The sequence below is a fragment of the Esox lucius genome, chromosome 25 (assembly GCF_011004845.1).
Source record: "Esox lucius isolate fEsoLuc1 chromosome 25, fEsoLuc1.pri, whole genome shotgun sequence".
In the NCBI taxonomy this organism is placed as follows: Eukaryota; Metazoa; Chordata; class Actinopteri; order Esociformes; family Esocidae; genus Esox; species Esox lucius.
In genome coordinates, this window is record NC_047593.1 from 1,677,605 (window position 1) to 1,699,023 (window position 21,419).

Here is a 21,419-nt window from a genome sequence, read left to right on the forward strand (position 1 = left end):
AGACTGCACCCTGTCATTGATGCTAAAGGGGGCACTACACAGTATTAAGACCTAAGGGTATGCAGTCTTCTGAACAGTTACAGTTGAATGTGAATCCCATAAGAAATAAAAGACGTGTTTTGTCTGCTCACTCATGTTTTCTTTACAAATGGTACATATACAGTGGGGAGAACAAGTATTTGATACACTGCCGATTTTGCAGGTTTTCCTACTTACAAAGCATTACATATTTAGTATATCATTTTTATCATAGGTACTCTTCAACTGTGAGTGACGGCATCAAAAAACAAAATCCAGAAAATCACATTGTATGGTTTTTTAAGTAATTAATTAGCATTTTATTGCATGACATAAGTATTTGATACATCAGAAAAGCAGAACTTAATATTTGGTACAGAAACCTTTGTTTGCAATTACAGAGATCATATGTTTACTGTACTTCTTGACCAGGTTTGCACACACTTTTTTCTCCTCCATACAGACCTTCAGGTTTCGGGGCTGTCGCTGGGCAATACAGACTTTCAGCTCCCTCCAAAGATTTTCTATTGGGTTCAGGTCTGGAAACTGGCTAGGCCACTCCAGGACCTTGAGATGCTTCTTACGTAGCCACTCCTTAGTTGCCCTGGCTGTGTGTTTTGGGTCGTTGTCCTGCTGGAAGACCCTGCCACGACCCATCTTCAATGCTCTTACTGAGGGTAGGAGGTTGTTGGCCGAGATCTCGCGATACATGGCCCCATCCACCCTCCCCTCGATACAGTGCAGTCGTCCTGTCCCCTTTGCAGAAAAGCATCCCCAAAGAATGATTTTCCACCTCCATGCTTCACGGTTGGGATGGTGTTCTTGGGGTTGTACTCATCCTTCTTCTTCCTCCAAACACGGCGAGTGGAGTTTAGACCAAAAAGCTCTATTTTTGTCTCATCAGATCACATGACCATTCTTCCTCTGGATCATCCAGATGGTCATTGGCAAACTTCAGACGGGCCTGGACATGCGCTGGCTTGAGCAGGGGGACCTTGCGTGCGCTGCAGGATTTTAATCCATGACGGTGTAGTGTGTTACTAATGGTTTTCTTTGAGACTGTGGTCTCAGCTCTCTTCAGGTCATTGACCAGGTCCTGCTGTTTAGTTCTGGGCGGATCCCTCACCTTCCTCATGATCATTGATGCCCCACGAGGTGAGATCTTGCATGGAGCCCCAGACCGAGGGAGATTGACCGTCATCTTGAACTTCTTCCATTTTCTAATAATTGCGCCAACTGTTGTTGCCTTCTTACCAAGCTGCTTGCCTATTGTCCTGTAGCACATCCCAGCCTTGTGCAGGTCTACAATTTTATCCCTGATGTCCTTACAAAGCTCTCTGGTCTTGGCCATTGTGGAGAGATTGGAGTCTGTTTGAATGAGTGTGTGGACAGGTGTCTTTTATACAGGTAACAAGTTCAAACAGTGCAGTTAATACAGGTAATGATTGGAGAACAGGGGGGCTTCTTAAAGAAAAACTTACAGGTATGTGAGAGCCGGAATTCTTACTGATTGGTAGGTGATCAAATACTTATGTCATGCAATAAAATGCAAATTAATTATTTAAAAATCATACAATGTGATTTTCTTGATTTTTGTTGATAAACATTACAGACCTCTACATGCTTTCTAAGTAGGAAAACCTGCAAAATCGGCAGTATAACAAATACTTGTTCTCCCCAATGTATTACCAATTCTACAAGGGTATGCAAACAACTGTATAGAGGTTTTCTGAGCAACACATGCTGCCATCCAGACCATTTCTTTCAGCAAGACAATGCCAAACCACATTCTGCACGTATTACAACAGCATGGCTTCGTACTCTAGTAAGAGTCCGGGTGCTAAACAGACCTGCCTCTGCATTCCAGACCTGTCACCCATTGAAAATATTTTGCGCATTATGAAATGAAAAATACAGCAAAGGAGGCTCTGAACTCCTGAGCAGCTGAAATCCTATATCAAGCAAGAATGGGAAAACCTTTCACTTTCAAAACTACAGCATTTGGTCTCCTCAGATCCCAAACGCATAGTGTGTTGTTAAAAGAAGGGGTGATGCAATACGGTGGTAAACATGCCCCTGTCCTAAGTTATTTGAAACATGTTGCTGGCTTCAAATTCTAAATGGGCATGTATTTTTCCCAAAACAACTATATATATTTTCTTTGTACTATTTTCAATTAAATATAGGAATAAATACACGTCATTGCATTCTGTTTTTATTTGCATTTTATGCAGTGTCCCAAGTCTCTGGAAACAGGGTTGTACATTCTTACTACACTGAAGCTGGGTAGTTTGTTTTACTGTACAGTCTTACATAGTAATATTTTATAGCATTGTATATTGCTGTGCTGTGCAAAAACAACAAGATTATTTCCACTTAATGCCTAATGCTGTTATCCTTGCATGATGATATATTGAAAGGAATTCTAAACAGTTGTAAAAAGTTTAGATCTATACCTTTAATTAAACAATTACTTTAAAACAAAAAAAATCAAGTATAGTGATTATATAACATAATTATTAAATTAATCACCTTCATCAAATGTGTCAATACTTTTTGACACCACTGTTCCTACTTTGCACTTTATTTTATTCAAGTAATTCATGTAATGCACTGCAACAAACATGTAATGTAATGCACTGCAACTGTTTCAACTAACTACAAATGTTTATTTAGTATCTACCGTAGTTCCGAGATGAACTGAAACTAAAGCAGTTTACTTAAAATACTACCTGAATTTAACATTTATCTAGTTTAAAATGATGTGCTTGCTTAACTTATTTTCATTCACCTACAAATTATTATTTTGGTATCTTAACAAACGATTTGTGAAATTAGTTACTAAATAGTTGAATGTTCAGGCTTCTGACAACTCATTCTACAGTTTTCCAATCATATCTCTAAGGAATTATGTTCATATACAACTAATTTGTCAATTGCGATTATGTTCAGTATGAACATAAATCGGTGCAATTACGTTCGCTGTCAACATATCCTAAGTGCTATTGGTCATTAATGACTCACTATGTTGCTCCTCGAAGTTTTGCTATTGGTCCTTAATGTGATTGATTAAAAATGAAAAATACAGGCATGAGGTTAGGGTTAGGATGAAGGTTAAGGGTGAGGTTACAAAAACAGAAAACGTGTGTCCAAACAACAATTCCCCTACAAAAATATCTTGCCTCACTGGAATTGAACTTGAAACCATCAGACTGAAATTTGATATGCCCCGCCCACCAATCCCGTCCACAGCACCCTGGCAACAGACACTGTAATTAAGGATGCCCTATGCAGCATTTTCCATTAAAAATATCTGATGATAACCCTAACATACCAAAAGTTTACGTTAAAAAACAGTCCTTGGCAGGCCCAGCAATAAGTCCAGAAGACCCCCCCCATATGTTTTTTTTGGGGGTGGGGGGCTATGTGAGCCTTCGAGGGAGTGAGAGGTAGAGTCCCTGCCGCCATACTCGCGGGGGGCTCAGGAGAGCCCCTGCTGCCTTGGGAGTAGTAGTACCCAGAGTTGTCAGAGGAGGAAGACAAGGTACTCCTGCCACCGCACTCATGGGGGATCTGCAGATAAAAACTCTTCTGCCTCCTACGCTTGGGGACTGGGTGCCACTGGTGCCCGCACCACAAACCAGGGCTCCTGTGCCTCAATCTGTCCTGGCGTTTCTTCCTGCTCCAGGAGTGCCTCCTCCTTCCTTGGCACCATGTCCTGCTCCAGGGCTGGAGCTGCCACCTGGCCTGCTGTCCTCCCCGTCTTGGATGTTCCAGTCTTGCGGTTGGCACCCCACGCCCTAGGGGGACCCTATTGAAGTTGCTGTGTTTTTCAGTAGTTCGTGAATTATTTTTTGGAGTTAGCTTTGTGTTTGATGCCCTTCAGTTTTTTTTTTTTTTGGCTCTCCTTTTGTAGTTGACTCTCCTCTGCACCTCGTGTCCTGCCTTTCAACCGTGACATTTGGTACACAAATTGCTTTTTCAACACATGAGATGTTGTCTGTTTGTAAAATATTTTCATTAAAATTAAATGCTACGTCATATTTATTTACATACTAGGGCTGATCGGTAGTGGCAAGTCGGAAGTTCTTAAGTAATTTTCTTTTAAATTAATTGACCAGAATAAAAACAGTTGAAAACAGTGTAAGAATTACAAAAGCAACAATATTATTGTGACAACAATAAATAACATGAAAGCATTCTAAAAATAATGGAAAAAGTGTGGTTTTATTAGACCTTATTTGGATAGTCTATCTACAACATCTTGTCATCTGCATGTCTGTTGACCGTCAAGAAGAAAGGTGTAAAAAGTCCCTCTGCAAGACAGTTTTTCATAAATTATCAAACAGGATTACGCCTGTTGGACTGAAGATTAAAAAAATAAAGATAGCATATATTGCATGATCATACAAAACTGCTGATAAAAGATTTTTTCCCTTTATTGTTTTTATGGCACAGCACAGTAGTGCATCTATCCGGACTTTAAACGTTTTCAAAGAATAGTTGTGCCAATCTTAAGTTAGTTATTTGTATGGACCATGTGCTATGCCACACTGATACATCATTTATGACATTTCCCATTGGTAGACACAGATGGTATTGCTTTAGTCAGTTACCATGACAACCACACCCTGCCCATTCCAGACCAGCTTGTGTAAAGACTGGACAGAAAAGGGTGAAGTTACCAAAGGTTGTGAATTTTTGTGCTAACTGAAATGGGCAACAATTCATTTTAATACAGTAATTTTATGTTTTGTCAATATTCTATTGTTGTAAATGTATTCTATAGTGACTTCATTGTAAACTGTTTTCCTACAAACTTGTGAACAGCCTGTTTTTTTCGTTTGTGTTATTTTATTTACAAATAAGGCAACAGTAAAAATGTACCCCACAGATTATGCAGCGCTTCCATTGAGCCAATTGCAAGGAACAAACACATTTCATTGGATTACTCTAGGTATCAGCATGGGCCAGTCATTGACATTTTGTAAACATAGAATCTTTAGAGCAAGATTAATCAATAACCCAATTTTATTTTAAATCGTTTCGGTGGGATAAGAGATATGCCTATTGCGTGTGACTTAGCTGATGATCAGATGGAGACTGATATAGTTCTGCCTCAATTTCAACATGAGTTCAACAGACCCCAGAGAATGGGGTAGCTAATGTTCCTGGAAGAGCACAGATTTTGATATGCAATGTTTGCATTAATTTTGTGACAATGCAGCCCACTGGACTATGTTTGGTTTGCATTTTCAACATTCAAATTGACCAAGCTACCAGACTAATAATATTGTCAACCAAAGAGAATATACATTCCTTCCATTATAAGTGGAAGTTTAGGTAATAAGCTTTGTCTATCCACAATGAAAGGACAGCAATATAATAGTTTAAGAAACTGCGAGAATATGAATCTGCACATGCTAAGTGCACTTCAGACATTGACCCAGAAAGCAGAGTAATAGAACTGGCAGCCCTTGGTACGCATCTAGGACTGCGCACTAGCGTGATCGCAAATCGTTTTATTGGCTGCTGCTTTTTACTAAGCGGCAGCAAAGCTCCTACTGATTATGCTCCACTATCTTCTCACTGCCCAGTGTAACGTTTTGAGTTTTGCAGGACCCAAGTGCGACCCAAGGCTTTTAATAACGGAACGAAAACTACAAGAAACAGGCAGGCAGGCAAAAACACAGACTGGTAGAGGGAACCTAGCATGAACCTAGCAGAAAAACACAATGACTGACAAAGGGCTAACAGAAGAGGGCACACTTTATGGGGAGCTAACTAAACAACAAACAGGTGAAATCAATCGGGACCATAGGGACAGAACACATTCAGAAACGAAAGACAAAAACAAAACAAAACAGGCTACAGGTAAAGACAGAACACCAAAGGGAACAGAACCTCACACCCATCCTTTGTCCCCAAGCTCTTAACCCGCCAGGCGATACTCTAGCTGCCCTATTACAATTTGTTTCTAGCACCTGCCGTAACTTAATATGAATGTAGTTATTTTAGTATATATTTTAGTATATTAGTATAGTATAATATTATTTAACATATCCTTTTTAGACATAAGCTTTGTGTGAAGAAGAAAATTGAGTTAATGATTTTCATAGAATTAACACGTTCATTTACAAGCTTTGCAATTAAGTGTACATTGCAACAATGAACATAAGTGACAAATCAAAAGTAAAATAAATGTGGGTAAATATATTCACAGACCCTGTTTGAAACACATTGAAAAAGCATTAGAGTAGAACAATTGCAGTGCAGAAGCTGTATTATAATTGTAATTATAGACATAACTTTGTATTGTTCTGGTACACTTAAGTTGAAACACTTAATTACTCAACATGAATACATTTAAAACAGCCTATATAACTCTTTTTGGTCCCATCATGATTAAAATGGATAAATAATTAAGCATTGTCAACAGTTGGACCGACTGCACCAAAGGCGGTTTTAGAGGTAGCATGAATATAGTACGGGTGAACAGGAACCAAAACCTCTCACCACTAGAACAATTTCTTGATGTTCCTGTAGCTAACGTTGGTTTTTGTCTAGAGGAACAATAGCATGACAAACAATAACATGACTATTATACAAATATCCTGACTTTAACGTTATAGCATTTAACATGCATCAGGTAAACATTGTGATTTACCTTAAACCGACTGGTTTGCCAGATTCTGTGTCTTCCACCAATGATATACAACTAACTTGGCCCAAATAGGGGCAATTACGTTCACTATCAACATATCTCCAGTGCTGTTTGTCGTTAATGACTCGTAATCAATTGAAAATGAAAAAGTGATTTAAGGTTCACTTAGGGTTAAGGTTAACAATTAATACGTAACTGTCCCTGGCGGGCAGTTTCTGATGGTAGGGAAATGGCACTTCTCATATGATGACACTGAACATAATCGTGAGTCATTAAGGACCTATGGCACTGGGATATGTTGATATTGAACGTAATAGCACTGCTATGTTCATACTGAACATAATCATTGTTTACATATTTACATAATTGCAGTTTTTTGTTTTTTTTCTTCCAAGACCTAATACACTGTAAAATATGCCAAGGACGTTTGTCATCTTGCTCTAATAAAAAAAAGAAATCCTACATTTTCAGAATATATGCCAGAGATTTTCTCATCTCTTTCCTTTAGATTGCTCTACTCCGTTTTGCCACCATCAGTGGCAAATGAGTTGCGCCACAAGCGTCCAGTTCCAGCCAAACGCTACGACAATGTGACAATCCTCTTCAGCGGCATTGTGGGATTCAACACGTTCTGCAGCAAGCACGCATCAGCCGAGGGTGCCATCAAGATAGTCAACCTGCTCAACGATGTCTATACCCGATTTGACATCCTGACTGACTCTAGGAAGAACCCATACGTGTATAAGGTTTGACATTTTCTTGTCTCTCTCAAAGCTTTTATTTTCATTACTTTTTTCCAATTAATATATTGAGTTATTTAGACTCAATATAGTTAGATGCATTGCACCATTATGACACATTAGTTTAGACACTCTGGGTGGTGTGTCTTTCTTTGTCAAGCTCCACATAAACTATATAGAAGGACATTGTTTAAATAAGTTTCAGTTGTTTTTTACTCATAGTTTCTTGAGAGCAAAGTTGTGTTGATTGCAGTGATCAGCATGTCCTTTGCTTAGAAAGAATGAATGTGTGTGCGCAATTAATTAGGTCTCTCCTGATGCATGCACCAACTAAAATGAATACATCAACAAATAAGTAATGAAAAGAAACAAAGAAATCAAATATTAAATAGAAGCATATAATAGCTATTAAAATAGTCAAAATAGTGTTTCTCCAGATTGTCTTCAGAACAGCTCCTACTGACTTACCTATTCGAACCATGCTGACCTGGCACCATGATTGTGTTGTCTCCGTAATCAGAAGGGTTAAGAGAAGGGTTAAAATTAAGAGACCACAGAAAATTGAACAAACTGTTCCTCACTTAAAATGTTCCTTTTCAACTTTTTTGGAAGGGAAAGGAAAAGGTGCAGTGGTCTCTTAATATTTCCTGGAGCTGTATATATTAACCTAATGGCAGCATATTCTTTGAATGTTATATTGATTTACATTAGTTGTTATTCATTTCTATGATATATAATTCAAATGCCTCACTGAGTAAATTCCACATGGAAACTACATTTTGTTTTCAAGCAATATTTTATAGTTGTCACTGAGGAGATTTACACTTAAGGCTTTCAGACAAGAATGCACTCAAAAGAACCTAACTAGATCCAGGGGAAGGGCTTTAAACACTGGGTCACCAAAAGAAGTAATATTTACGCTACCATCCTCAATGACTAGGTGGTCCAAGTTATTATCTGGCTCCGAAGAGCCTCAAATGTCTATAAGCTGACGTAAGTGTTTAAGTGTTTGTGTCAAGATGTTTCAACTGCAGGGTATTTGCCTGAACAGGATGTTAAAAGAACTGCCATTATCTTGGTCTGTTCCTGAAGAAGTCTGAGTTATATACCCACTAATATTTTTTTTTAATGATTTGTGACTTCAAGTTGGAATTGATAGTTTGAAAGAACCATTGAAGTCCAAAGAGAATTTTCTTTTGGAGGACTGTAATTTTGGGGAGAGAATATCGTTGCATTGTATGAGATCAAATTCTTCATCTTAACCCAGAGGTCTCACTGACAGAAAGTGCAGGATATAAAAGTGTCAAAAAGCATTATACCAAAAAAGTACAGTGTTTCTGGACATCCAGTCCTGTTACTACTGTCAATAAGCACTTGGTCTTATGTAACATTATTTTTCATTACCAGTTTGTCGCTCTTTCTATAGGTGGAAACAGTGGGTGATAAGTATATGACTGTCAGCGGGCTACCAGAGCCATGTATCCATCATGCGCAATCTATCTGCCATCTAGCCCTGGACATGATGGAGATTGCTGGACAGGTCAAAGTAGACGAAGAGCCAGTGCAGGTGAGGATGTGATTCATTTGACTAACTTTTTGACCGGCATGATGATAATCGACATGTTTTTGGTATTTGTTTAATTGAAACTGAGTGGTTTTGTTTGTACCATAACCACAAAAAACATGACCCTGTATTGAACTTAATCGATAGAAAAGCTACCTAGAACAAACATGTATTTTTATTTGTGCATCCTATCATTTACTTATACAAACAATGAAATTAAAAGGTTGTAAATTAGTTAATTAGTTAAAACCATTTCCTGCTTAATTTTTTCATGCGGAGGAAAACATGCCACATACAGTCTTTTTCTAGTATGGTCTTAACTCACAGACAGAACTCCGTTATAAACCCGGCATTTTACTAAATTGACACCAATAAGATTAAAACCCAGTTTGACATTTTCATCTGGCAATGTAGGCAAACCAGACATTTGATTAATCAACATCTGATAGGCTCTTGAACTGGCTCTTTCTGGTTCAGTTGTATAAATCAGCCATCTATGGCATAAGATCAGTGCATCCCGTCCACTTGTCAAGGAGGACCAATCATGGCATTGCCCACATGCCTCCCACTGGGCTGCTGTCGATGAGAAAGAGTGTCAGTTTGGCAGATAATTGCCAAAGGACAAAATCAATTCTGTGGGAGGAATGGGTCAAGCTCTAGTGTTTTATTGGATGGATGTTTTATTCCAGGAGCCTACTGCTTTATCCTGCTGGTTTGGCTGAATTCATTGAATAGCTGCAAGTTGACACATTGTTTGATGGTATTTACTGTACATGTATGTATTCTGTATGTACCGATGTACTAAGTTGAGTCTTGACTACAAATTTTTGTTTACAGTTGTAATGATGTGAAAATCTAATTTTAATATTTCTACTGTTTTTGGTTTTGAAAGTCATGTTTAGGTAAGTAATACTGGTTATGTAATTTGTTATCACAAATCATAAACTTTAAATAATATAAAAAATGTTTTAAAGTAGTTATTAGATCATTGCTGTATATTGTCTCTAATTAAATAAGTTACATTCTTTAATCCCAGCAAAAACAGTAATTCATTATTTATTTTTATGTCACTTTTCCTTCCAATTTCTTAACAAACCACTGTCCACAATACATTTCTATTCCACTGGAAGAAGCAGTAACTTTGATGTTAAACAGCTGCCTTTTGTTTAACTGACGGATTGAGTTTGTTATTGTATCAGTGACTGTTGGAGTCTTAGCATTGGAAAATCATGTCTGGCTAACAAAACACTGTTTATTGGGCACATGGCATGTGGTTGAGAGGAACCCAGTTTGGCAGGAGAGACAACCTAAAATCACTGACCTAAAAATAGGTGCCCATTAAATTTTCTCTTAACATTTAGTGTTCCTCTGGTGACTAAAATATTTACTGTACACACTGTTATACTATAAATGTACTTATCTATCATGTTCTCTTTTAATGAGTTCATCTGGCTGTATACACAGAACCAGTGGAAATTCCCTTTAAAATGTCACCCCCTTTTACCCCAATTGCATCGCTTTGCCTCATTGCAGCAACTCCCAGCACCCAAGGGAGAGTCAAACATTGGGGTGCCTTGCTCAAGGGCAAAACAGCTTTTTGACCTATCTATTTATGTCCTGCCAAGCTGTTCTGTTTATAATCACAATACTCGCTCAACCATGAAGTCAGACAGAACCAAAGCTCTTGAAGGAAAGCGTCCCCAGCTAATGACCACAATTAGCTTACAGGCGCCATCCGACATCCCTTGTTGACCATCCCTCCCCCAACCTGGATAGCGGTGAGCCAATTTGCATTGCCCTTTGCCAGCTTCCAAGGCACAATCATTAAGCCAGATCCACTGTTAAACAGGGAAAAGGTTTCTTAATTAGTCAACTGAAACAGATCCTTGCACAGAAAGAGATAGTAGGGGCTAAAACAGTCATAAAAATATACGAATAACACAGACTATAGAAGGCAATGCCACTTCAACCAAGGCTGTTTGACTGTTAACCATTTAACACCTGTTCATGTCCAAACAAACACTGCAACCGATACAGTCTTAGATATTCCACCACCAACAACTAGAAACGATGTAAATGTCGTGGTGGGTGTTTCAGTATGTAATTAGTGCATTTACAATAGACAGTTGGTTCCAATATGGCTGCCCTTATGGATAATAGGAATGTGCAAATTATTTGATGCATTTCATAACAGGGGATGACCCACTGAAAAGCCAAAACAGCTTGATGAAGTCCTCATGGTTTGCTGGCCAAATATTTATAATACTGATTTGAGAATAGCTTAATACAAAAAACGTATTTGCAAATCCTGTGGGATATACGTTTTTTAATGTAATTCCATTCCAGTTTAAAATGATTCATGCTTTATTAGACATACTTTTCACAAGCATACTTTATTAGCCCAGGAAGGATGTGAATGTGCATATGACCACTAAGCTCTTTATTAGGCCGACATGAAACAGATGGGGAGATTGAAACTGAAGGTGGGAGGGCGTAGCAGGATCATTCTTGAGATGGGATGGTGAAGGCTGTCTCATAAAGAACAAGAAACCAAGCAAGCCGGCCCGCAATAGAAAGTGTTGCCATCTCGAGATTCAAACCCAGGTCACACACGTGAAAGGCTGTGTCGTTAACCACTACACCACAGAGCTGTACATTTGCTGGGTGTCCTTGTAGACTCTTGTCTCTATCCTGAACAAATCCTCTTTTGCCACTGGCCATCCATCCATCCATCTTCTTCTGCTTATCCGGGGCCGGGTCGCGGGGGCAGCTGTCTAAGCAGAGATGCCCAGACTTCCCTCTCCCTAGACACTTCCTCTAGCTCTTCCGGGGGGACACCGAGGCGTTCCCAGGCCTGCCGGGAGACATAGTCCCTCCAGCGTGTCCTAGGTCTTCCCCGGGGTCTCCTCCCGGTGGGACGGGCCCAGAACACCTTTCCGGGAAGGCGTCCAGGAGGCATCCAGAACAGATGCCCAAGCCACCTCAGCTGACCCCTCTCGATGTGGAGGAGCAGCGGCTCTACTCTAAGCTCCTCCCGGGTGACCGAGCTTCTCACCCTAAGGGATCGCCCAGCCACCCTGCAGAGAAAGCTCATTTTGGCCGTCTGTATCCGGGATCTTGTCCTTTCGGTCATGACCCAAAGCTCATGACCATAGGTGAGAGTAGGAACGTAGATTGACCGGTAAATCAAGAGCTTCGCCTTGCGGCTCAGCTCTTTCTTCACCACGACAGACCGATACATTACTGCAGAAGCTGCAACGATCCGTCTGTCAATCTCCCGTTCCATCCTTCCCTCAGTCGTGAACAAGACCCCTAGATACTTAAACTCCTCCACTTGAGGCAGGCACTCTCCACCAACCTGAAGTGGCCAAGCCACCCTTTTCCGACTGAGGACCATGGCCTCGGATTTGGAGGTACTGATTTTCATCCCAACCACTTCACACTCGGCTGCAAACCGCCCCAATGCATGCTGAAGGTCCTGGTTTGAAGTGGCCAACACGACAACATCATCCTCTTTTGCCACTGGCCATTTTAGTTAATTGGCCATTTGTGAATGACATTGATACAGTCGAACTGACTAATGTCTCTTACTAAGCTTACCTCCACCACAAATAGCGTCTATGTATGGCGTTTGCCACTGGCCGTTTTAACTAACTTCCTAGGAATCATCATAAGAATTGAGCCGTTGCTAGCGGAACTGAAGATTAACTTTTCCATGCCAGAAACCACTTTGCCTGTGAGGAGAAACGAACTAGGGGCCTATAGTTCACAAGTCTGCTTCTCTAACAACTAAGCTATTTATCTAGGGTGGTTGGGTCGGTCGGTCAGTATTGTGAGAAAAAGCTTCTGTCTTGCCACCCTACCCCATAGCCAATTCATATGAAGAATACGGGAAATTGTTGTCACATGTAGCACACAGCCAGTACCTGCAGAAATTCCTGCAGTTCCTTTAATGTTGCTATAGTCCTCTTGGAAGCCTCCCTGACCAGTTTTCTTCTCGTCTTTTCATTAATTTTGGAGGGACGTCCAGGCTTGGAAATGTCTCTGTTGTGCCATATTTTCTCCACTTGATGATGACTGTCTTCACTGTGTTCCATGGTATATCTAATGCTTTGGAAATTATTTTGTACCCTTCTCCTGACTAATATTTTGCAACAATGAGATCCCTCCTATGCTTTGGAAGCTCTCTGCGGACCATGGCTTTTGCTCTGAGATGCAACAAAGAATGTCAGGAAAATCCTACTAGAACAGCTGAACTTTATTTGTGATTAATCAGAGTCACTTTAAATGATGGCAGGTGTGTAATGACTTTTATTTAACATGAGTTTGAATGTGATTGGTTAATTCTGAACACAGCCACATCCCCAGTTATAAGAGGGTCTGCACACTTATGCAACCAGGTTATTGTAAGGTTTTTATTTTTCATTTTTCCCCCTCAAAGATTTCTGTTTGTTTTTAAACTGAATTGTTCACATTATAGGTCACATTAAAAGTGGAAAAAGTTCTGACATGATTTATCTTTGTCTCATTCTTTAACATCGCAAAAACCTGGCATTTTAACAGGGGTGTGTAGACTTTTTATATCCACTGTATATATATATGTGTATGTACAGTGGGGAGAACGTTTACTGTAGTTCTTGACCATGTTTGCACACACTGCAGCAGGGATTTTGGCCCGCTCCTCCATACAGACCATCTCCAGATCATTCAGGTTTTGAGGCTGTTGCTGGGCATTACAGACTTTCAGCTCCCTCCAAAGATTTTCTATTGGGTTCAGGTCTGGAGACTGGCTAGGCCACTCCAGGACCTTGAGATGCTTCTTATGGAGCCACTCCTTAGTTGCCTTGGCTGTGTGTTTCGGGTCGTTGTCATGCTGGAAGACCCAGCCACGACCCATCTTCCCATTCCTCCTCTGGATCATCCAGATGGTCATTGGCAAACTTCAGACGGGCCTTGACATGCGCTGGCTTGAGCAGGGGGAACTTGCGTGCGCTGCAGGATTTTAATCCATGATGGCGTAGTGTGTTACTAATGTTTTTCTTTGAGACTGTGGTCCCAGCTCTATTCAGGTCATTGACCAGGTCCTGCTGTGTAGTTCTGGGCTGATCCCTCACCTTCCTCATGATCATTGATGCCATTGTCGAGAGGTTGGAGTCTGTTTGATTGAGTGTTTGGACAGGTGTCTTTTATACAGGTAACGAGTTCAAACAGGTGCAGTTAATATAGTTAATGAGTGGAGAACAGGAGGGCTTCTTAAAGAAAAACTAACAGGTCTGTGAGAGCCGGAATTCTTACTGGTTGGTAGGTGATCATATACTTACGTCTTGCAATAAAATGCTAATTAATTATAAAAAAATCATGCATTGTGATTTTCTGGATTTTACATGCTTTGTAAGTAAGAATATCTGCAAATATTGGCAGTGTATCAAATACTTGCTCTCCCCACTGTATGTGTGTATGTGTGTGTGTATGTGTTAATTAAAAAACTAAGTTTGAATATCAGGTGCCTAAAACTTGCACAGTACTGTATTAAAATAAAAAAGGTGTATAACTCAGTTTTATGTTTCACTGTCTTAAAACTCAAACAATGATGTTTAATTACAGCAATATTCAAGGAGTTTGTGCATTCTCTCACTTGGTAGTCTGTTTTTGGTCGCGGTTCTACCTTAAAGAAAAATACCTTTTTGAAGAATTACATTTCAAGAATTCCATTGTTCATTTTGTTTGAATAAATTACAAGTGTTACCTGGTGTAAGTCAATTTTAATAATAGAGAATAAACCTGTAAGCAAAACAATTTATCCTATCACTTCAGTCAAATTATTTTTTTAAGTTTGAAATATTTCTAGCCAGTTTTTTTTTTTAGCGTACTTTTATCTCCACAGATTACCATTGGCATCCATACTGGAGAGGTTGTGACTGGGGTCATAGGTCAAAGGATGCCCCGTTACTGTCTGTTTGGAAATACTGTCAACCTCACAAGTCGCACAGAAACCACTGGAGAGAAGGGAAAAATCAACATTTCAGAATACACTTACAGGTAAGGGTAATTAAAGCTCTATTAAGAATGATAAGTTATGAAGTGATGATTAATTTGTTGTAAGATTATACATAGCATACAGGTGGTAACATTTAGAAATGGTCCTTTTGTGGTTATATAACCAGAAAAGGAACCAGGTAAGCCTAGTTCAGCTGGCAATTAAAATGAATAAATACAGTTGCCCTCACCGGATTTGAACCTCGGTGTCCCACATGAAAGGTACTATTTTCACCACTTATGCCACGGCACTACACCCATGCCCACTGGCTAGATACTATTAAGCATTGTGTTAAACTGACTAATGTTTCTTGCTAATTTTACCTCCACCACAAGTGTCTATGAACTGTATGGCATTTGCAACTGGCCGTTTTAACAGCTTATTAAAACAGATTTATTGTGGCCATACATTAATAAAAGTAATTGTTCTCACTAGATTTGAACTCAAGTCTTCCATGTAAGAGGCACTGTCTTTAACCACTACGCCACATCACTACACATTTCATCAGTCGCTAGACAATATTGAACATTGTATTAAACTGACTAACGTTTCATATTAAGTTAACCATCAAAAATAGCATCTATGAACTGTATGGCTTTTGCCACTGGCCGTTTTAACAGCTTATTAGCCAGTAATAGGCTTACTAGTATGTACCACCTTCCTAGGAATAGTCATGAGAATTGGGCAATTGCTAGCGAGATTGAAGATGAACTTTTCCATGCCAGAAACAATCACAATATAACTGCAAACGGTTTTATTTCAGGCTTACTATAATGTAGATACTGAAGGTCATAGCCAGCCTATACGGAATAATTCATTACACATACTTTGTGCCGAGATACGAACACAGGACCTATAGTTTGCATGAGAAATATTTCTTCTTCTTTTTGGATAATATTTAGAAATGGTCCTTTTTAGTTTTATAAAACATTTATGCTAAATGATATGTTATTATGATTACTGACCCTGTTGTTCAACCTGTGTGTGTGTGTGTGTGTGCGCATTCGCCTGTCTGTCTCAGGTGGTTGGACTAAGGGATACATTTGATATTCCTTTTTTCCTTCTATTTCTTCTTTTGTCTTTGTCTATATTTAAATGCTTTGTATTTCATTTAAAGGTAAAGTTCTGAAGGAGTCTTTTGAAACAACATATTCTGTTGAATTCTGTGCAAATGTGGGAAATGTTTACTTTAATTTCAGGTGTTTGCAGTCCGCAGAGAACGCTGACCCCCAGTTTAATTTGGAATATAGAGGACCTATCACAATGAAAGGCAAGAAAGAGCCCATGAATGTGTATTTTCTGTCACGCAAAAGCGATGGCTGATCATACACAGATTCTTATCACCAGTGGAAAAAATGCAGGACTGGATACAAGGAAAAAAAATATTTTCTGGTTACATTTTTTTGGAGTCCAGTCCAGTATTAAAACAGATTATTACATCTGCCTGACATCATTGCAACAAGATATTTTAATGAGTTGCTTTATCTCAAGACATAAATATTTTGCCAGTCTAGAAACATACATTATTGGTATGACTGTTTCTGGTGAGGAATAAGATAGATTATTGGATTGATTATATATGATATGATACAAATGGATGTGATAATATTATGGCCATTGGCACATAGAATTTTTCTCTTGTTCGCTATCCATTCCAACTTTTAAAGTAGTAATAAAATATATAATATATATTTCTTTCAAGGTATTCCGTTTTCACTGTATTTATTTATATTGTAGTTATTCAGCAGATGCTTTTATTCAGAGTAATTTACTTTTAGTCTATTTATCCACTAATGTATCCATGCACTGATTTTTGTATATTATTTTAAAATATAAGTATAAATTGATAGGACAGAATTCATAGGCCAAATATAATTGTAACCGTTCTAACTCCATATTCTGTCTGATACACTGAACTTTTGGTAAAAACAGTTAAGATTTCACTTCACTGTCCAAATGCTAATATTCTAATACCAAGTGTAACAAGAATGAGTGTAACATTTATTTGGAACTATACCCATCCAAAAACATTGTTAATGTGCCAAGTGCCTCACAATGTAGTGTGCTATTTTGCAGAAGAAGACTGTTGTTTCTGCTTAAATTAATATACTCTTTGTGTCATTGTTTAATTTGTCGAATAAAATTAGGTTAAAGGATATGTTGGTATTGTTGATTTATGTGTAAATTCACGGATTCACAAACCTTATGAGCACAGGACCACATTTTGATATCAAACATTTTGTGCATTCATGTGTCAGTAATGTTTGTAATGTAAACACCAAAAATAATGTTTGTTTTAGGCTGATTTGTATTAATAATTTATTCAGAAAAAATATTTGAAAGGAACCAAACCATCCTGGTAATTTCAGGAAAACATGAAGGACTATCATCATGAGACCCTGTGTTGCTCAGTTGCAAGAGCATGGTGCCTACAATGCCAAGGTTGGGTGTTATTTCTCCTGGTGAACTAGTACGAAAAAGTATTTAAATGAATCCCATCAGTCTGATTTAGAAACCAGAAATGTCTCTGTTTTTTACTACCACAATTAGCAGCTATCATTATTGTCTTGCAACACCAATTTCACATCAGACTGCACATTGGTTTGCAGCCCTAATTAAATGCTCTTTAATTCATTCTATCCATGTTGAAATGTCATATGGATTGTTTTCCGGTAGCCTTGTGAAAACAGCAGCAGTCTGGAATAAGTTAGTTTGTCCCAATTCTGTGATGTCAAATTTGTGATAATGGCCATGAATCACTACAAAGCAAGTTCTGGGAGAGTATAAGATCAACTCTGAAGCACATCTTGCCAAGCTGTTCTGGTTCGTGTCACACTGGCTTACTCAACCAGGAAGAATTTTCCTGCACATATGCACCAAAGATGAGTGCATTTCAGAATGAACAACCATGATTGAGCTCACAGGTATGATGACACAAGTGTAAAATTGGCTAAGGGGTTAATGGGTGGATGTTGGACAGGGCCATAACCCATTTACACCTTAGCCATATTTGCACTGCCCTCTGTTCAGACCACTAGACCGACTAAGGTCAAAATGACTGTACACACACCATTATACCTACAGAGCATAGGAATTGTATAATTCATCTAGTTAGATTTGTGTATGTACAGTAAAATTACCTATTGCCTCTTTTGATCTATCAGGGATAAATATGTCTCTCGAAATATTTGATACATTTCAATATTTTGGTCAACCAACACAGAGAAATAGAGCAAATTGTCCTTGGTTAATAATGCCCTCAAGTGGCCAGTTAATGAAGTTGATATTGACAGCGGTGCCTAGACTCTATATAGTCTTTAGCTTCAGTTGACTGGTTACAGCACTGGTCTTATACACAATGACATTTATTGATATAGTATTTCATACTAGGTAAATCTGGTATTAGGCACAATTCTTAAGCCAATACACTAAAATGTTTACATTTTGACTGACCGTTCAATTAAAAGCATGAAACAGTGACTGGTTTTTTTACACTATGCATCCTACCCTTTATTTAGATTAGATTAGATTAAACTTTGTCATTGAATTGAACAGTACGAGTACAGTGCAAAAAAATTCAGTTAACATCTAACCAGAAGTGCAATAGAAGAGGGCAGGAAATGTACAAGTATTAAGTATAGTGTATGTTACAAGTGGAATGTATACAGGTACTGGTCATAAAATTAGAATATCATCAAAAAGTTGATTTATTTCAGTAATTCCATTCAAAAAGTGAAACTTGTATATTATATTCATTCATTACACACAGACTGATATATTTCAAATGTTTATTTCATTTAATAGTGATGATTATAACTGACAACTAATGAAAATCCCAGATTCGGTATCTCAGAAAATTAGAATATTACTTAAGACCAATACAAAAAAAGTTTTGGCCAACTGAAAATTGAATATGAAAAGTATGAGCATGTACAGCACTCAATACTTAGTTGGGGCTCCTTTTGCCTGAATAACTGCAGCAATGCGGCGTGACATGGAGTCGATCAGTCTGTGGCACTGCTCAGGTGTTATGAGAGCCCAGGTTGCTCTGATATTGGCCTTCAGCTCTTCTGCATTGTTGGGTCTGGCGTATCGCATCTACCTCTTCACAATACCCCATAGATTTTTTATAGGGTTAAGGTCAGGCGAGTTTGCTGGCCAATTAAGAACAGGGATACCATGGTCCTTAAACCAGGTACTGGTAGCTTTAGCACTGTGTGCAGGTGCCAAATCCTGTTGGAAAATGAAATCTGCATCTCCATAAAGTTGGTCAGCAGCAGGAAGCATGAAGTGCTCTAAAACTTCCTGGTAGATGGCTGCGTTGACCTTGGACCTCAGAAAACACAGTGGACCAACACCAGCAGATGACATGGCACCCTAAACCATCACTGACTGTGGAAACTTTACACTGGACTTCAAGCAACGTGGATTCTGTGCCTCTCCTCTCTTTCTCCAGACTCTAGGACAGGGGTGTCAAACCAATTCCACGGAGGGCCGAGTGTCTGCAGGTTTTTGGTTTATCCAATAAATTGTTTCCCAGTTCAGACCAAAAAACAACCAGGTGAGGGTAGAAACTAACCAATTAGTGACCTAATTAGTCAATTAAGTACAAGGTGAGAGCAAAAACCTGCAGACACTCGGCCCTCCGTGGAACCGGTTTGACACCACTGCTCTAGGACCTTGATTTCCAAAAGAAATGCAAAATGTACTTTCATCAGAGAACATAACTCAGCAGCAGTCAAGTCCTTTATGTCTTTAGCCCAGGCGTCTGTGCGTCTGTGCGTGGTGGTTCTTGAAGAACTGACTCCAGCTGCAGTCCACTCTTTGTGAATCTCCCCCACATTTTTGAATGGGTTTTGTTTCACAATCCTCTCCAGGGTGCGGTTATCCCGATTGCTTGTACACTTTTTTCTAACACATCTTTTCCTTCCCTTCACCTCTCTATTAATGTGCTTGGACACAGCTCTGTGAACAGCCAGCCTCTTTAGCAATGACATTTTGTGTCTTGCCCTCCTTGTGCAAGGTGTCAATGGTCGTCTTTTGGACAGCTGTTAAGTCAGCAGTCTTCCCCATGATTGTGTTGCCTACAGAACTAGACTGAGAGGCCATTTAAAGGCCTTTGCAGGTGTTTTGGGTTAATTAGCTGATTAGTGTGTGGCACCAGTTGTTTTCAATATTGAACCTTTTCACAATATTCACATTTTCTGAGATACTGAATTTGGGGTTTTCATTAGTTGTCAGTTATAATCATCAAAATAAAAAGAAATAAACACTTAAAATATATCAGTCTGTGTGGAATGAATGCATACATTATACAAGTTTCACTTTTTGAATGGAATTACTGAAATAAATCAACTTTTTGATGATATTCTAATTTTATGACCAGCACCTGTAGATGTGCAATGAAGGCAAATGGAAATTATGATTGAGCAATGAAGGCAAATAGGGGAGGGCAGAACATTTACAAGTATTAAGTATATGCATGTACATATGAGAAATGAATAGGTGCGCAATGAGGCAAATGCAAGTACAAATGGCAATTCTGATTGTGCAAATGAGAACGTTGGAGGTGTAGTAGTGTACGTGCAACTGAAATTCAGGGATAGCAGCAATGAGGTTCTCGAGATAAACATGTTCATGTAGCAACTGAAAAATGCAAGTACAATAGCAATTCTAAATGTGTGGTGCAGGCAAATTGAAGTTGCAAGGTGGCATGTGCAACTTAAATGCAGGGATAGCAGCAATGAGGTTCCTGAGGTAGACATGTACAAGTGAGGGAAAACAATTATTTGATCCCCTGCTGGTTTTGTATGTTTGCCCACTGACAAAGAAATGATAAGTCTATCATTTTAATGGTAGGTTTATTTGAACAGTGAGAGACATAATAACAAAAAAAATATCCAGAAAAACTCATGAATTCTATAAATTAATTAGCATTTTAATGAGTTAAATAAGTATCTAACCACAACACTTTCACCCAGTTCTCCTCTGAATCATTCAGATGTTCATTGGCAAACTTCAGACGGGCCTGTACATGTGCTTTCTTGAGCAGGGGGACCTTGCGGGCGGTGCAGGATTTCAGTCCTTCACAGCGTGTGTTACTAATTGTTTTCTTGGTGACTATGGTCCCAGCTGCCTTGAGATCATTGACAAGATCCTCCAGTGTAGTTCTGGGCTGATTCCTCACCATTCTCATGATCATTGCAACTCCACGAGGTCAGATCTTGCATGGAGCCCCAGACCGAGGGAGATTGACAGTTCTATTGTGTTTCTTCCATTTGCGAATAATCGCACCAACTGTTGTCACTTTCTCACCAAGCTGCTTGGCCATGGTCTTGTAGCCCATTCCAGCCTTATGTAAGTCTACAATCTTGTCCCTGACATCCTTGGGCAACT

The 21,419-nt window shown here is 39.1% G+C and overlaps 1 protein-coding gene across 3 annotated transcripts in view; it reads left to right on the top strand.

Annotated features, from left to right (window-relative positions):
* gucy1b1 (guanylate cyclase 1 soluble subunit beta 1) overlaps positions 1-17,179 on the top strand; it is a 41,000-nt gene extending 23,821 nt beyond the window's left edge. For all 3 annotated transcript variants that reach the window (XM_010901963.5, XM_020043629.3, XM_034290888.1), the window contains 4 exons: positions 7,191-7,428; positions 8,849-8,989; positions 14,871-15,025; positions 16,223-17,179. In XM_010901963.5, coding sequence (XP_010900265.3) covers positions 7,191-7,428; positions 8,849-8,989; positions 14,871-15,025; positions 16,223-16,346 — 658 coding nt within the window. In that variant the 3' untranslated portion in view covers positions 16,347-17,179. The remainder of the gene's footprint in view (positions 1-7,190; positions 7,429-8,848; positions 8,990-14,870; positions 15,026-16,222) is intronic.
* The last annotated feature ends 4,240 nt before the right edge of the window (positions 17,180-21,419 follow it).